At 40.8% G+C, this 17,367-nt stretch overlaps 1 protein-coding gene across 5 annotated transcripts; it reads left to right on the plus strand.

Annotated features, from left to right (window-relative positions):
- The first annotated feature begins 453 nt into the window (after positions 1-453).
- On the plus strand, positions 454-15,477 carry LOC115335332 (SERTA domain-containing protein 2-like). 5 transcript variants are annotated; one of them, XM_030000823.2, is made up of 3 exons: positions 454-612; positions 3,658-3,786; positions 11,813-15,477. In XM_030000823.2, the coding sequence occupies exons 2-3, from the start codon at positions 3,728-3,730 to the stop codon at positions 12,666-12,668; spliced, it is 915 nt and encodes a 304-aa protein (XP_029856683.1). In that variant the 5' UTR covers positions 454-612; positions 3,658-3,727; the 3' UTR covers positions 12,669-15,477. The 5 variants fall into 5 exon arrangements, with proteins under 5 accessions (XP_029856683.1, XP_040983664.1, XP_040983665.1 ...); XM_041127730.1 differs by having other exon boundaries at positions 458-572; XM_041127731.1 differs by lacking the exon at positions 454-612 and adding an exon at positions 1,036-1,636.
- The last annotated feature ends 1,890 nt before the right edge of the window (positions 15,478-17,367 follow it).

Genomic DNA, 17,367 nt, shown 5'->3' on the forward strand with positions numbered 1-17,367 from the left:
CGCCGCTGCGCCCCCCGCCGGCCCCGGGGCCTGGGGCGCGGGGCGGGGCCCTGCCCTGCCCGCCGCGCCGCGTGCCGCCCCGTGCCTGCCCGCGCGCTCCGCCTCCCCCCCCCCCCCCCCACCGCCGCCCTCGTCAGCGGCACCCGCGCCGCGCGGGCGGGGCCGCCTCCCGGCGCGCCGCGCCGGGGGACGGGGGACTCGGCGGCGCCCGTCTTCCGATTGGGCGAAGCCGGTGCGCGGCCCCGCCCGCCTTAGCTCTCCCAGCTTTCTCATTGGGCGGTGCCCCGAGGCCAGTCGGAGCCCAGCCCCCACCGGCTCGTCGGCCAGTGAGAAAATGGTTGCTGGGCTGGTTGGAAGGGCCGCTGGCCAATGGGAAGGCGGCCAGCTGGCGGGCGCGGTGCACGCAGCGCCCCCCTCCTCCCCCCCGCCGCCGCTGTGGGTGCCGCGGGCGGAGGGAAGGGCGGAGCGGAGGCTGCCGGGGCCCGGCGGGGGTGGCGCTCGCCTCCGCCTCCTCCCGGTCGGAGTCCCAGCCCCGCCGAAGGGAGCCCGGCCGGCTGGCTAGGGAGGGCACGGCAGGCTGCGAAGAGAACGGGGGGCTTCCTCCGCTCCCAGGTGGGGCCGCCGGGCAGGGTCGGGGTCGGAGTCGGGTCGGGCCGGGCGGCGGCTCTGAGGGAAGGCGCCGCGAGGGGGGCAGGGGGCGGGAGGGCAGCCCCTACCCTCCGCGGGCGTGGGGCTGGCGAGCCTGTGCGGGCAGGGAGGCGAACCGGCCCGGGGGGGGGGGGGAGGGCAGCGAGGGGTGAGGAGGGACGGTTGGGCACGGCGGCGGGGGCGGTCGGAAGCCCCCTGAGGGGGCAGGGGGCCCTGCCCGGGGCGGGGTGGGGGCAGGGCGGGGGCCCGGCTGGAGCGCGGGGACGGGGTGGCGGAGACAGGTGGGGAGGGATGGCGGCAGGGGGGAGCGCGGGCACGGCGGGCCCCGAGGAGTTACGGCTGGGTCCGGGGGGGGGGGGGGGAGAGCGGCCGGGTCTGGGGAGGCCGGCGAGCAGGGCGCCGGGAGCGGGGACCGCGGTGGAAGTTGTTAGCGCAGTTATAATTAGCTTGGCCGGGGTCTCTGGTAAGCTGGGGAGGAGGAAGGGGGAGGAGTGTAACTTTTCGCGGCTCGGGAAGCCCAAGGTTGTCTCTGGTTACTGCTGCCCGCCGCTGCGGGGGGAGGCGCGGGCGGGCGCCTGCAGGAAGTACCAACTAGTCTCCTTCCACAAAGGCCAAATGGTGGCAGGCTCCCTTGGGTTTTATTAGTACTTGTGCGCTCGGAGGAGTGGCTGCAGGGAGGGTGGCAGGAAAGAGGCTTTCCCTGAATCGCAGCTTTTTAATTCTGGCACTCGTGATCGCTGCCTCTTGAGAGTTGCGACTTGTGTATTTGCTGCAGCTACATTTTTAATAGCAGGTTTTGTTTGTCTCGGTAACCGTGTATGTTAGCCTGAACTACAAGTAGGCGGATAAGACTGGAGGGGCATAAGCTTGGTGTCCTTTATGCATATTGCAAATTCATCTCTCTAATAGACGCAGTTAATAATTTCTGCCCTAGATAGGCCTGGAATTTTTCAAACTATGTTGGAACAGTTCATTTCCAAAAACATAGGTAGGAGGCCTGTGCAGTAGTATTCTACTTTGTTTTTGATTCAGCTAAGATTCTTTAGTTCAGGCGTCTAACTGCAATGTGGAAAATACCATTAACGTTGAAATGAATGCTCTAATCTCAAATTTCTAAAGTGACCCATAAACGGGTACTAGGAAACTGCGAGGGAAGATGGTGAAAAAGAAGGAAAAAATAATTTACTGGGCATATAATTCATAGTGATTTACAGCTACTGTGTGTCTTCTATAGGTTTTTTTTAACAGACTGTAAAAACTAAACCTAGCAACCTTACCTCTGTACTTCTTCCTGACACTTGTGTGAAATCATACAGGGGAAAAATCATAACCTCAACGATTAATTTTGTGGGAGTCCTCTAAAGCATATAATAAAGGAATTAAATTTGATAATTTCTTGGACTTCAGCTCCTTCTAGTAAAGGGGTTGGACTTCTAAAATATGATTAGAAGTATTAATTTTTTACCAAATGCTTTTAGCTTTTTTTTAACTAAGGTGCTGAAGTCTAAAACTCTTCAACATTTTAGTATGCTTGTTAGCTTTTTTTTAGGATTCTTTAATGCTAAAAAGACTTCACATTCTAAAACATTTGTTCTTTTATATTCATGGTATAGAAAATGCAATGAATGTACACCTCCCCCTGTGACCTAACAAGTACACTTTAATAAACCTCAGTAGTGACCTTCTGAAGTCCTGCTGTTTCAAAGCAAATGGGTTATGAATCTGCCTGTGTCTATTTGTTTTTATATATTTACAAATAGCATGGGTGTCCTTATGATCGGCAAGAAGTCAGCTTCTAGAAGGAGGAGGGAGATATCAGTGTGTCTATTGCTGTGGGTTAGATTTGGCATTCTCAGGTCATGGGCATTTTACTGCTGTTTTACTACATCTTTACAGTTCTGAGATCTGTAAACGGAGGAGCCCTTTGCTAGCATCAGGCTATGAGTTGCTATGTAAGATCAACTGTATTCGTTTACTTGTCTGTCTGTCTAAATGTAAGACTGCCTTTCACTATGTATTATTTTAAGATTTGTAAAATAATGTATGAACTCTTGGTCACGAAGGACTGTATTTATCTGGATAAGTACTGATCCTTGCTCTTGTGGTAAATTTGTGAAGTAATTGTGCTGTAGTTGGGGTGCATCTGTCTGTGTGTGTATGTATGTATATTGTACATAAAGAAATACGTTAAATATAATCCAGGCGGTAGGCTGTTAGCCTGTATAAGGGCTTTTAATTCTTGGAATTAAAAAACTTTGATTCTTCAGGTGAAGTTGAGACCTCAAGAGCGTGGATCATGCAGTTCCCTCCACATCTCCTAGCCTAGTCCGTAGTTTACTGTCACTTCAGCCTTTTCACATTTCCTAGGGTTTCCAGTGTCTTGATCGAATCCATTATTTCATCTATGTGGTGTCTTGCCAAACTGCAGATGTTGCTTTATCAGGGTTTTGACGAAAATGATGCCACACTGAATATTATATGCAATCATAGGACATCCTGCCAGCTATCTTCTCATATTGGTTTTGTGTGTGCTGAAAATGAGGGAAGTTAGGGAATTTAATAAAAATCTAACTGCTTTTGCAGCCTGTAAATGTTAGGGGATAATTCTGGAATGTACTTCTTTACAGTTCATGATATTGTGTCTCCTGATACGTGATTTCTGAGATGGTTACAACTGTAGATTGGTGTTCAGTAAGCTGAAGAGAAGTATCAATGCAAGTTCTTATCCTAAACCTTAACACTTGGAGGATCAGCATTCTATTCTGTAGTATTCATTTATGAAAGATAGTTTCCACATTTTATGTGTTCATAGGTGGAACTGTTAGGTCCTCTTATTTCAGTGTATTCGTGAACTTCAGGGGTTTTTCTTCAGTTTAACTGTTTTAATAGGTTTTAGCACAAATCGTTTAAAAAGTTATGTTGAATTGTGTACTTAATACTTCTGCTTTAAAAAAAAAAAATCACATAGTAATGAAATACTCTGTTGTTTGTTTTGTTTTTCCCATTAAGTCACATCATCCTACCTCGGTGGATGGCTTGGCCTCTTGAATAGTTCAGGACCCTTGGATGACCACACTTTATGCAAGATCTGGAATCTTCCTGCCTGGACTCCTTTCTGTTTTCTGAGGGTAACTACTTGTATGTTGTTATGAAATTATATCTTACGTGCATAGTGCGTGTTGTGATAATCAGCTGTAGATGTTATTTTTGTGGGTTAGAATGGTAAACTGAAAAATAATTTTTAAAAGTGGGGTGTATAATATAAAGTGAAGTGCTTTAGGCTTATTCAATAGTATAAGCTCTTTGGTTTGAATATTCTGAATTTGCATGACTTTTTTTTCCCTTTATCAGGAGGAAGTATTATAATGTAACAAAGAATTCAATATTGTGATAAGATCACGTTTCTTGGAAATTTGTTAACTAAGGCCTCAGTCTTATAGCGAGGTCCACTGTTCAGCTGCTGAAATTGACTGTTACAGTCTTGTGAGGAGAAGGCATTTTGGATACTGAAGAAGAGTTGTTGTGTGCTACTATGTTAGAGAAAATTTAAAGTGATTTCTGATTCGGTTATTGATAATTACTTACCTAAATATCCCATACAGAGGGCTAGAGTAAATGCATGGTCCTCTATCAGGAAAAGAGAACTTCCTTTTTTTCTTGGTTGCTTTTACTGTTAACGGTCTGATTTTTCTGTTAAAGTATGGGCATGCGGATCTGATATCGTTAATAAGCTATAACTTTTGTTATTAATAGATCTTTATTTAGACCATTGTAACCCTGATGTAGGTGAATACATCCAGTATCTCTGTATTTGAAGTAAATAGATACTGTAAAGAAAACTGAGAACTGTTCAGTTGATTAGAACAAGCTGTGAAGAGGTATGTCATCACGTTTGCAGTTCTACTGATCATCTGTCTCTCCAGTGAGATACTTTGGTGGAACCATGGTGGTTTGGTTCTTGCTATTTGGATTCCTTTATGTTCTTATTTAATTACAGTTTAGTTTTACTATGGGAGTTTCTAGATTTAGTAACTCTTGATCATGTGTTAGCTTTTGCTAACTACTATTGATCCTTAGTTTAAATGATTCTGGGCCCTTCTTACACTAAAAAAAAAATAATCCACTCAAAATTCCTGAAAAAAAATCTGCTAAACACACACTCATAAAAAATATACATGAGCTTTATATGTAAATGTGGAACTAAATACACAAGCTTAGGGGGGGAGAGGAAGAAGAGTGGCAGGGGTTTAGTTTGTTTTAAGGATGGAAGTTTTTCTTTACCTAACACTGGTACTGCCTCAGCAGCTTTCTATATTAGCCTCTAATACCAGCTTCTGAGAATACAGTTCATGTACTGTTGTAAACAGCCCTGATCCACTTGTTTTAGTTTGTGGAAGGTACGCATCCTAAGAGAGGAGTTTCTTCTCCAGAGTGAAATGTCATGCTCTGAAACTTAGCTGTGGTAGTTTGTAAAGCAAAGCTCTTACCGGTGCTTTATGTAATAAAATGGGAGTAAGGAACTTAGGAAGATGTCCTTTAAGTGCAGGAATTTTCCAGATCCCATTAGACATAACATAAACAGGTTGGAGGGGGAAGGGGGGGGGGGTTCAAACTAACTTTTAAGTCAAGGTAAAGCTACTCCCCAGTGCTTTGTAAACATCATTTCAGCTCCTAAAATACCAGTGTATGATATGTATTTATTCTCTACTTCCACAAATAGTGAAGCGACAGTGGGAAGGTTATGAATTCCAGCCTAATTCTGTGCTAGACTCAGTCTTCCTCTCATTCCTTTCCTCTACTTAATGAATACTATTCAGCCTACTCTTATTTTCAAAATGTGGGAAGGGATGTTAGGCACATCCATAGGTGTGGGGTTTTTTTTCTGTGTGGTTTTGGGGTTTGGTGTTTGGGGGTGGGTGTTGTTTGGTTGGGGTTTTTTAAGTCTGAACAGTAGCATATCTTGGTTCTGTGTTCCAGTAGCTTTAGTAGTAACAGACTTAAGTGTCCTGACTTAGCTCAGGATTTTGGTGACTAAAACATTGACATTAATTCTCCCTTCTTTGAGCAGCTATTTTCTGGTCATTTCTAACTTCTGTGAAGAAGTTGTTACATAGGAGTTTAGGTATGGGATTAAGCTGGTAGGACTGCACTCCTCCCTGTATGTGCACTTTTAGCCACTTGTGCCTTCTCCAACGGTTACTCATCTCTGCTAAACTGGGGCAGGGCTGGGGGTGGTGGGGAGGCAATGAACTTAAGTACATTTTTGTGTATTTTAAAGTGTCTTCAGTTCCAAATTACTTTTTACTTTGGTGTTTTCTAAGTTATTTAATCCTTCTTCGCTCACTTCCTCTTAATTTTTGCTATTGGCCAAGATGTGATGTTATGGGAATCTCCAATGCTTCCTGATGACACCAGATCAGATACACTGTTCTGTGTTGTCTGACAGCTTACTGTGTTACGTAAGTCATGTTTAAGTGATCAGTGTTAAGTCCGGATGGGAGAAAGGATTTACACTGTGTCTGTTAACTGTACCTTCAGCCTTACCTTTTTCTTGTGCAGCTTCTCATACATGGAATACAAGTCAAGAGCTAGTCCACCACTTAATTAAAACTATTAATGAAGTTGTGTTGCCTAAGCTGAAATGTATGTTGGGTAGGGGAAGGATTGTAATTCAAAATAGTGTGCGGCATACATCAAATAATTCTGGGAAATAACCGTAACTGTAGGGATGTTTGTCTTCCTTTGCACTTCCTGCAGATAGATGTGTGCTTGTGAAATGTGTGTCCATGGAAGAGAGGGGAGAGCAGGAAATCGGGTTATCAATCGGCTTTGGTCTGTCACTAGGAAGTTTACAATCCAAAGAGACTTCTGTCTGGTTTTATTGTTGCATGTTTTCTACAGTTATGAGCCAAAGGAGACTTTGAAAGGGAAATACCCAAATTAGAACAGCAAGGAGTCTCTAATTTTGATTTTAATACTGAAGTTGTATTACTGAAAACGAGATGGGCAGCTTTCACTTACGAGGTGCTTACAACTATTCAAATCCGGTATTTCTGTCCTACCAGAAAAGTGATTTTTCACTTTGGGACAGTCTAGGGGCTGAAAAATGCAACATTGTGGCTGTATGAAAAGCAAGTCTGAATTTAATAATATCCTAAAAAGAAAAGCCAGAAGGGACCACTATCAATGAAATGATTTTGACCTGCATAGCGCAGGCCAAGTATTTTATTGATGGTCTTGCTATTTAAACATACTCTTTAATGGTAAATGAATAACTCTTGTGTAGTTGACTATAGTGCTTGTTTTGTGCATGAAAAGTTCATGTTCAGACAATACTAACTGTGGCAGTCAGGTTTTATATACTAATGTTTTTTGAAGCTTTTCTTTACCAAAAATTAAAGCTCTGTGTGGTTCTGAGTTCTAAACATTGTTTAACTTGCTCTTAAAACCTTTTTTGGAAGGTGAGGAAGAGAAAATTAAGAAGTAGTTTGCCCAGATAGAAGTAATTGAGGGTTTTCACATGCTGCGTTCTTCTTTGTGACTGTTTCCAGCTGTACTTCCTAACCATGTGTCGGTGGCAGCTGCACTGCACTATCAGACCCTGTGACAGATGGAGCTGTGTTTTTCCTCTGAAATGGTGGCACGAGTCCTGTATTGTCCACAACGCATCGCAATGTGAATTTTTCTTGGTAGCCTGGAACGTTTCTTCTGAGTAGCTGCACACTCTGACCAGGCCTGTTTGTTTGGTATTCTGTGTGGATTTGCCAACCAGGGACGTGCCTGTTCTCTCCCAAGTTTTTTTTCAAACCCTGGTATGGTGTAGAATTACAGCGCATGGATGCTTCCCATCTTAGCGGGGAGGAGTTTCTATGAAATGTCCTCCATGGAACTGGAAGGAACTGAGGAACACGCTGTCAGAGGCAGAATTTTCTGTGTACAGTCTCCTTTGTAGTTCAGTGACATGGATGGAGAGTTCGGCGCTCCTAAACATTGAGTTCACTTTGCTTCCTTTTGTCTATATCTGCAAAATAATTTTAATTAAAAAAGCATTCTGCCATAAATGGCCTGTGGCTCAGTTTGCATTACTATAATGAGAGAAGATGAGAAAATGCCAGAAAAAAATTACTGAGATGTAGTGTGGTTCCTCATTGTTCTTTTTTTTCCATGACAAAAGATTCTAAAATAGAGCATCTGAACTCAAAAAAAATTTGGTGGTTGAATTTTTAAGAAAAAGTTCAAGAGAAGGGTGACTTCCAGCTTGCTGGATTCTTTTATTATTGAACAGCTATGTATACAACTCACACTTGAAGTTGGTGTAAACTTTAATTTTTGTTCAGTTTATTTACTTACAAATTACAGAGTTATCAGATTGGCACGGTCCAAAATTCTGTTACTTGATCCAGTTTTTTGAGATCCGAGTAGGTTCCTGGAATTAGGCTGGAGTAAGGAGAGTGCAGTTTCTAGTCACTCTTTGTGTTTTAGTATGCCCAACTTGTGCTTCTTTGAACTGGCTGTGCCGTTCTGTCAGCTGCTTGAAAGGACTGACAACTGTGCAGCAATCACTCAGTAATACAGGATTGTCTGGGTGTAGTAGCGTGGATTTTTGTGTGGACTTCTGTTTGTTTTCCTTAGTACCAAAAATTGAAGTGGGGGGAGCACTGCGTAATTAAATAATGTGATCAACATCTTATATTGCAAAGTAATGCTATCAAGAGAGAGCATTTGACTGGTGTGTGAATTTTGGGTTTGGGATGTGTGTGTTAATACGCAATGCTACAAAAGGACAAGTTACTTAGAAAATATGGAGTAGTTTAAGGATATAACCCTGTCAGAAATTCTTGTGCTAGAAAGTAAAGCAAAAAGCCTGATAAAATGTAGATTAGCTGGTAACAAAGGGGCTTTGTATCTTTTGTAGGTCAGCAGCTGAGTGTGTTTGACAAGAACTGAAATTTAATGTCTCCTGTAGCAACCATGACACTAGTAATTTTTAAATCCACTGTACCAGTGGTACTCTGGTTTTCATTAGCCTTTTCCAAATTTTTATGTAACCTCTGAAGTCATCTAGCTTCTGGAAGGAGACTTAGGGATCCTTGCAATTAGGCAAAAATCATACTAAACAGGCAGAATTTCTAAAACACAAGATAGGACTATGTTTGTGTACTTAAGAAACAATTAAAAAATCTTTAACATCTAGAGAGTGGGGAGTCTTAAGTAGAAACATTTGAAGTTGGAGCAAATAATGTTTCTTGCACTTCATTTTTATTGTTCAGAGTGCTGTCATGCTCAAGCTTTGTTACATATTTCTAGAATACTCTGGAACAAATTTTATGAAGGAAAATTGAGGAATGAAAAGGAGGGTGTCTGTGTATATGAGCATGGAATATTTAGTCTAACTACTGTATGAATTTAAAAGTTAAACATTTCATTTTAAGTTGTTTTTGTGAAATTATATATCCTTGCCTATGATAGTTAGCTTGCTCTTTAAGCTTGCTTACAGAATTTAAATACTAGCACATTTTTGAGATATTGGAAATCAATATTATTTAATTCAAATAGATAAGTCTAGTATTTCCTGTGTGTCTAATGAAGTGTAAATATATATTTTAAAATATATTAAAAGCAGTAAATCGTCAAAACCAAGCATTCTGAACATATAAAATGTTAGAATTACTGTTCCTTGTATGGTCTTAATTTTGTTCCCTTGTGAGTGAGTTTTGGTCTGCTTTAGTTAGTGGAGAGAAAAAAAAAACAAACTAGTGTGCAGTGTATGGACAGGATGGTGCTTAGTGAACAAATAGCCATTTTGATGTATATTTTTATTCTTTATGGTAATGGTATGGGGTAATGCCTTAGGTAGTACACAAAACTTAAATGCTACTTAAAATGGAGAGTTAATAATTTTATTCTGAGTTTTCCAGGATTTGCAGACACTATTTGTCTTCGTGATATGTTATGAGTTGGTGTGTTTAGCAACAGTTTTACTGTAAAGTCCTGCATAATTGTGATTTTTCCATAGATTGTGTCTAAAATTATTGGTTGCTGACAGTGTTGTCAATAGTTTGACTGGGGATGCCTGACAGACACACACACTGCCGCTGAAAATACTTTCTATTATTATATTTGGTGCCTGAACTTTGTATCCAGGTTTCTTCTGATTTTGTTTGTAATTGAGTGCTCAGTACTGTCTGGTTGTTTTTGCTCTAAATGGAGTGCTGGAATGGGGGAGCGATATGTGATAAGTGTGGGAAGATCACCTAGGTGAATAGGCACACCGCATCCAGACACCTTATGTTTTTTAAAGAGATTCAGCTGGTGCTGTGGCAGTTTAGCAGAAAACTTTGGAGTAAAACAGACTTCCAAAGTTAAAAAATTGCAGCACTGGTAAAATCACAAGTAATTAAAGTTTGTTGTTGTTGTTCTAATAGTGAATGTGTTAGTAAACTGAACTATAGGCCAAACTACTACCTGTTATGTAAAAATGCATTCTTATGACAAATATAATTTCATCCAGATATGTCCCTAAAAAAAAAAAGTGGGTATGATCGAGAAGTCTTAAACCTGAACTCCTCTAGCATCTGTCTGTTTTTTTCTTGTGTGTCTTACTAAGAAGTATGCACTGCTTCTTACTTCCTGTTCCTCCAGAGGAGCCGAGTTCTCCAGCAGTCTTGTCTAGGCAGATGGATGTAGCCATGGAACCCTGCAGTGCTTCCTACAAATCTGGAGAAATCCCAAAAGTAAAAGAGGCTTTATCCTGCTGCCTTCTCCTTGTCCCCAAAAGTCTAGCAACAGGCTAGCAGCTGGCAGCTGCGGCAATCAGCTGAGCTATTGCTGGCAGTATCCAGTGCTCACATGAAAAGGAAGCTGGGAGGCCCTCTGCAGCATGCAGGGTCTGGATCATTGTGTGTGAAGGATCTGCCCTTAATCTGCCACTGGGTGTCAAATTTATGATTGCTTAATTTTTTTTTAATTGTTTGGGAGCAAGGTGTCTGTATTCCATGGACACATCAAGATTTTACCAGTATTCCTGTGCATGGTATACTCCTTTTCTGTGTTTATACCAGTGATTGCATAGTGCTTGTTGTCCCTAATAAAACACTTGATATTTTGAATGGTAACTGCAAAGTATCCAAGCATGTATTTGTTTGGATCACGTGTATTTTAGGTGTGTGTGCATACAGTTTTTTGTACCACAGTGTTCTAGACCTACCATATTTCAATGCAAAAGCACACAAAGCAGACTGAAAGCAAGTAAATTCTATTTCTTTTCTTTTAGCTGTTTATCAAAATTGGTCACTTTTAAAATGCCATTTGATAGCCTCTTGCTGGATGTCATTAGTGTTAAGTCAGTTGCAGGTTGTGAACCAGCAGCCATGAGCACCGATCATGATTCTGTGAGCTCTGTGGCCCAGCCAAATTTCCTCCCACTATTTAGCTAAACTACTAAGCTATGGAATGGATATAAGGATCCCATGGGAGGCCCTGTTGTTGGTCTTGCTGGGTGGTTCAACTGTAGTAAAACAACTTTTAAGTCACCAAAGAAGAGGGAGAGAAATGAGTTCTACAGAGAGTTCTCAGAGACACTGAGTGAGACATTAAGAATACCTTAATGAGAGAAAAATGGGTGTTGAAACTACCTTTAAAATCTTACCTACTGTACCTAGGAATGAATGTTAAAATGAAAATGTTGAAATATTTTTGTATAGTTATTATAATCCTTAGTATGAGCATCAATTTTATTTCATGTGGACATTCAGATATTTCTCATTAACTTTTGTATGCTATTAATTTAAATGGATAAGAGGCTAAAAAGCTCACCTACTAAAGATTCTAAATAATTAAATTTATATTCTCAGAGTTAAAAGTAAACCTTAAACCCAAAACTCTAGAAGCATATAGCTTTTTTTAAAAAAACAGTTACTATATTTCTTTCATGTTTTCTGTTTAAAAAAAAGATTGTTCTGAAATAATAGAGCTGGAAAGTGCATCTTCTCAGTGAAAGTAGTATCAGGTGTACGACTTTATTCTGTCTTTAAATGTTCTATGGCATTAGAGTCTAAGTTAACCAATACATTGTACACTACAGACTTTTCAAAAGCGTCTCTTGAGATCTTGCAGAAGAAGTGATAGTCTTGCCCAAGGTTAATTCATAATTTCTCTCTTTCAGGTTCATGTTGGGGAGAGGTCTAAAGCGCAAGCTGAGTGACTATGAGGAGAACATGGCTGGTCTCTCGAGTGCCTTTGATTCCAGTCGAAATTTGCCATATCCACTTAAGAGGCAGTTGGTGCTTAATATGTGCCTCACCAAGTTACAGACGTACAAAATGCTGGTGGAACCGAACTTGCACCGCTCTGTCCTCATAGCCAACACAGTACGGCAAATTCAAGAGGAAATGAGACAAGAGAGTAGTCAGCAGCCAATTAATGTCTGCCCTGGCATTACTCCTAGTTCTCACAGCTACACAGGGATGGAGTCATCTGGGATTTCTCTTCAGTTGCCTTCAGGTATTAGTCAGCAAGAGTCTAACTGTTGCGACTTACGGTCTGTAGAAGACCCAATTGAAAATAGCCTGCTCATAGTTTCAGATGATGATATGTCATCTGCTATTTCATCTATTCTGAAGGATTTAGACTTTGTAGAAGATATAAGCCCGCCTACTTGTCTGGTTTCTACTGGAGACGACCAGCCAAAGTTTCCAGAAAATACTGGTCTAAAACTAGAAGATGATAGACAGGATTTGAAGGGAGCTGAATGTGTGTTTGGTTCCTTTGAGATTTCAAATTCAACTAGCTACTTGAAGGATTTGGCAATAGATGACATTTTTGAAGATATTGACACTTCAATGTATGATTCAGACTTTTGCTGCCCTCCATTAATGCCACCCAGACCACCATCTCTTGCTACAGAAGAACCATTGAAAACCTTTCCATCTTGTAATTCTTCTTCAGCAAGCAACATTCAGATATGTAGAACAGATCTGAGTGAGTTGGACCACATCATGGAAATTCTTGTTGGATCCTGATACTTGTTTTACCCAAAGATACTTATTAACTGCCACTTTCATTTGGTTTCAGGATAAAAGCCACTGGAAAAGTTGTAAAGAATTCTTTAAAACACAAACTAAAAATAATTTGTCTGTAGTGGGATTTTCTAAATAATTCCAAATCTTAAAAACCAAAAAAAGTGGCAGATTTTTTTTTTTTAAAGAAATATTTATTTATCAGAACTGTGCAATCATCTTTTTCCTTCCAGGGTGTATGTGGAACAATAGGCACATACCCTTATCACCCCTCATGCCTCTTTCAATAAACTTTTTTATGTGCAATTTTTAATTTGTCAGAAGAATTTACATGCAAAACAAATTTCATACGAGATGATCTTTTACAAAGCCTCCACTTTATTTTTAATATCAGAGTCTATGCCAGGTTGGCATACGTCAAGTTGCATAGTTGGATTGCGTGGATTGCAGGCGCATTACTAGAGATGGGTATATTTTAAAAATGAGACACACTTCGCTTTCTTTTGGTCAGAAAAGCAGATCAAGACACTGATCAACGAAGTCTCTTGCATTTTCTAAAGCATTCAGAACTATTTATTTTTGTAAATTTTATAGTCTTTCTACATTTTACTACGTTATTTCATCATAGTTCAAATATAATGGACTTCTAGTTGGATGTGTTTAGCACTACCTCTGAGCTGAAATGCTTTAACTCTTTCCAGTGCTTCGTCTAAGACTGCAGATCTTGTTTCTATTTTTTTTTCTGGGGGAAAGTACTTCTAACTCATTAAGCTGATCCTTTGACAGTGACCTAGCTGATTTGTGAAATCAAGGGTATTCAATGTTTAAAAACTTTTAAGTATTTACAAATGTAATTTATATGTAGATTGTGCAATTTTAACATTTTTCTGTCAGTATTATGTGCTTAGATTTTGAATAATCTTGGCGTTCTTTAAATTAAAACTTACTATGTACAGGTAGCTTTTTAATCTGTTTTGGAAAACACTGTCCTTCAACCCTGCTTTCACTACGAAGTTTAAGATGATTTTTATGTGCAATATTATTTAAAAAGATACACATTTGTATACCTGGCATTGTGGAAAGAAACGCTTCAAACTTAAAACTTCTAGCACCTTTGGAGGATACTCAAGAGTCAACATGTCTGTATCCTTTAAGAAACAAAGCTGAGAACACTTCTTACTACACCAGTGCTTACTGCTTTGAATACTCCTGAAATACTCATTGATACGTGGTGAGTCAGTGCCGATGACCAAGTACCATCGTGCAGCTGTGTCTGGGGGAGCTCAGGGGTCTGACCGCTCAGATGCAGCGCCAGGGCTGGGGCCTGCGTGGGCTTTGGAAGCATCGTGGTAGTTCCTGCTGCCGATGCTGCAGGTTGTACTGGGGAGGGAGGGGTGCGTGTCTATGGCAGGTGTGTATATAAGTATATATAAGCGCACTAATTAACTGAAGATGAGATTTGCAGTGAGAACTATTTCCATAAGACAGTTTGGATACTGTGTTTCAGCTTGAACTGAGGTCTATATTGATCTTTTCTATTGTCTTCTGAACTACACACTTGCACATTAGTTTTTGGGTTGGTTTTTTTATTATTTTTTAATTATAAAACTTTTACTTTGTTCTTGAAAGCTGCAGCACCTGTCTTGTAAGAAAATTTGCAGTTGTAAAAGCTTTGCTTTGGTTTGTTGGTTTTGGGGGTGGGGGGTGGTTGTTGTTCTGCTGAGACTTTTCATGAATGGGGCATCGGCAGAGGAAAAAAAATGTTGCCTGTGTGTTGCATCTCACAGAAGTTGAAATCCTGGCCCTATTGAAGGGGCCAGGGTGTCACCTAGTATTTCTAGTCTTAACTGATGCTGTGGCACACCTACCTTGTGCAAAGATCTCCATTTTTTACTGTGACTGTTTTGGTTAACAGTTAGCTGCCGATACAATTTGGTATCCCAAACCAATGGAGAACCAGTTCAGGTCACATCCTCGCAGCCATCTGGGTTGTTTAGCAACCGAAGGGTATAAATGTATTTATATGCATATAATGTATTGATTCTAATATAAAACCTCTGATCTAAAGTATTTTGAATTGCTGGATAAAGGGATTTGTTTGAAGAGTGTATAAATAGTTCTTGAAGAGGTACAGCTTCAGAATGTACACAGATTGTGCATTGTGTATAGACTACTCTGGCTTTTCCTCAGCCTCTACTTTTGTATTAAAGATATGACTGAATAAATCCTTGAAATATTAAGGGCCTTCTGCACTGTGATGAAGCAGAGTTGTGTTAAAAATGTCTTTACATTCAGTAATGAGGGATAAAATAAAAAGACTGCATCTAATTTCTTTTTGCATTTGAAAATATGGAATGTTACTATGCAGTAAAGATATTTTGGTATGAAAATTGTATTATGTAGCAAATAGTGAATGCTTAATAAATCCACTTACTCATGTTGGAGCCCCTACAGAAACACAAGAGAAGACAACTTGCTTTTCAGCATTTACATGCTAAAGTTTTTTGTATGCTTCAGAAAAAGATTAAATTGTTGGTAGATGTTTTATCAACAATTCAAAATGCAATTTTTGTTCAAGTGCTTGCTACAAAGCTCTGTTTCTAATTGGTTGCTTGCATCACAGTGCCAAGACCATAAGCTGGTATGTAATGCAGTTCGGTTATGTATGGAATTATGTGCAAAGGGAAGTTTAATTTTTAAATATGCACAAACTAATTTTAAAATCCTTCCATGTAAAATGAAGTTAGAGGCTAGTTGTGGTGGACCTATTTATTGTATGTTTGGAAATAAAAGCCACAGTTTTGCAGTTTAACCATTTATATTTTGAAGCCTTCAGTATTTGACTTTTAAAAACGAAACAAAAAAACATGGTACCTTGCCACCCTTCATTTGGTCTTTTGCTCATGAAGATCTAACATTTTCCTTAGGTTGCTGCTTTTGTACCTTTTTTTTTTCTTTCTCCCCCCACCCCGTCCTTTCTCCCCAGAAATACTTGTAATACTTAATACTGTAAATACCTTACACAGTTTCGCTGTTACGGAAATTACACATGCCACCATAACAGGGTTTGACTCGAGGTTTCCGTGTAAGCTGAACGATTCCTTTATGAAAGTACTTTTTATTAATAGTGCTACAGCTTGAGCCAGGTGCCTCCAGAGAGGGACCCAGAAAAAAGAAATCCCTGGGCAATTATACCCTTACAGTCTAAGTTCCCCACCCCTCTCATGCAATAATTCGGATCAATAGTAATATTAAGGTCTGGGGTTGTCTTGCTTTGTATTGGTTTTTGTTTGCTGTTTTGTTCCTAAGCGGTTGCTACATGGTCATCTTCTTACACCATATCACTTCCTCCCAGGTTGTTTCGGCCAGTTCTGTAGTTAACTATCCGGCATGTTGAAATACGGTTCTTACAGTTCATATACCACGATCTATAGGCTTTGTCTACTTCAGCTGTTAATATTTAAGCTGGTAGCTCTGTCCACTCTAGCCATTATTAATGTTTAAGCTGTGTTAGCTCTAAGTTTTGACTAGCCTTTTCTACAATGTTGCATCCCTTTTATGTGTCCTGTCCCCACAGAGCATTTTTTCCGGCTGGTGGGGTGGGGGGATTCCTGTTATGAACAGGTGACATACGTTTGTTAGCATTTTGCTGTCCTCTGGTTTTTGTCTCAACTGCCCTGCGTAGTCTTCCAGGCCCACGCAGTTCTTTGTGTTGCTTCAGGGCTTGTCACACTTTAAAGCAAGTGTCAGATACAAGTGTCCTTGATGCACATACTGCTGACACTTCAGACTTGCATACTTCTCAGTCTGGGACAAAAATACTGCCGCTCCATGCGAGTGGAGGGTTGTTTGCTAGTCTGTGCTAATCCAAATTACACCAGTGACTTCAGGTTTAAAGGTTTCCAACCTCTTCCTGTTGTGGACCTCTAAAATGAGATCCTGACTCTTCTGCAGTGAACTTCATTTTATTGAGGAGACTGCATTGGCTGCTACTTACAGATGAGGAATTTGTCCTGCCTTTTGTCCTGGAGCCTGCTGACCACAGTGTGAAAAGCATAGGTCTAGAAGTAACTTCTTCACAGGAATCTGGCTTTGACTGTGAGGTGGTTACCATTGTGGTGTTGGCCCTGTGACTGTCTGCATTACTGAGCAGGACACCACTGATACTGCAGTAGACCTGCTCTTGTACTGATGGGTCTTGAGGCTCGGCAATAGAAAATGCTGCCTTGTGAAGGTATGCTGCAGTTTAGTCTTTCAAGGAAATATTTTTGAAGTATTGCTTTCAGGTCATGTTGAGACTCTTTAAAGGTGGTGTAGGGTTTCATGTACTTTCATCAATTTTAGCCACACTGAAAGATCTGAACTTAGAAGTGTGCTGAGCAGCACAGCTCAGTGCAATGCTGGTTTAAAATGTGGCTAGCTGCAGAGGTGCAGCTACAACCCAGAGTGCTCTGTCTAGCTCCGTATCCTGTATACTGGAAGGGAGACTTAAAAAGACTAACTTTCCGGGTCAGGCAAGAGTAAAGTACACTAAAGAAAATAAACTATCCATTAGTTCTGTGCGGAAGACGAGTTATAATTAGTTGCGAAACTGATTTTGAGCTATTAAAAAACAATATTAGAAGTGAAGAGTTAAGCTGTTAAGATGCCAAAGTGCGTCTATAAAAGTATGTATTATTAAAGCAGATATTCAGGGAAGCTG

The sequence above is a fragment of the Aquila chrysaetos genome, chromosome 2 (genome assembly GCF_900496995.4).
Source record: "Aquila chrysaetos chrysaetos chromosome 2, bAquChr1.4, whole genome shotgun sequence".
In the NCBI taxonomy this organism is placed as follows: domain Eukaryota; kingdom Metazoa; phylum Chordata; class Aves; order Accipitriformes; family Accipitridae; genus Aquila; species Aquila chrysaetos.

Bases quoted from the DNA above. Each gene is read 5' to 3' on its own strand.
- LOC115335332 (XM_030000823.2), top strand. From the start codon at position 3,728: ATGCAAGATCTGGAATCTTCCTGCCTGGACTCCTTTCTGTTTTCTGAG. The intron at 3,787-11,812 runs GTATGTTGTTAT...TCTCTCTTTCAG, and splicing joins TTTTCTGAGGGTAACTACTT to GTTCATGTTGGGGAGAGGTC.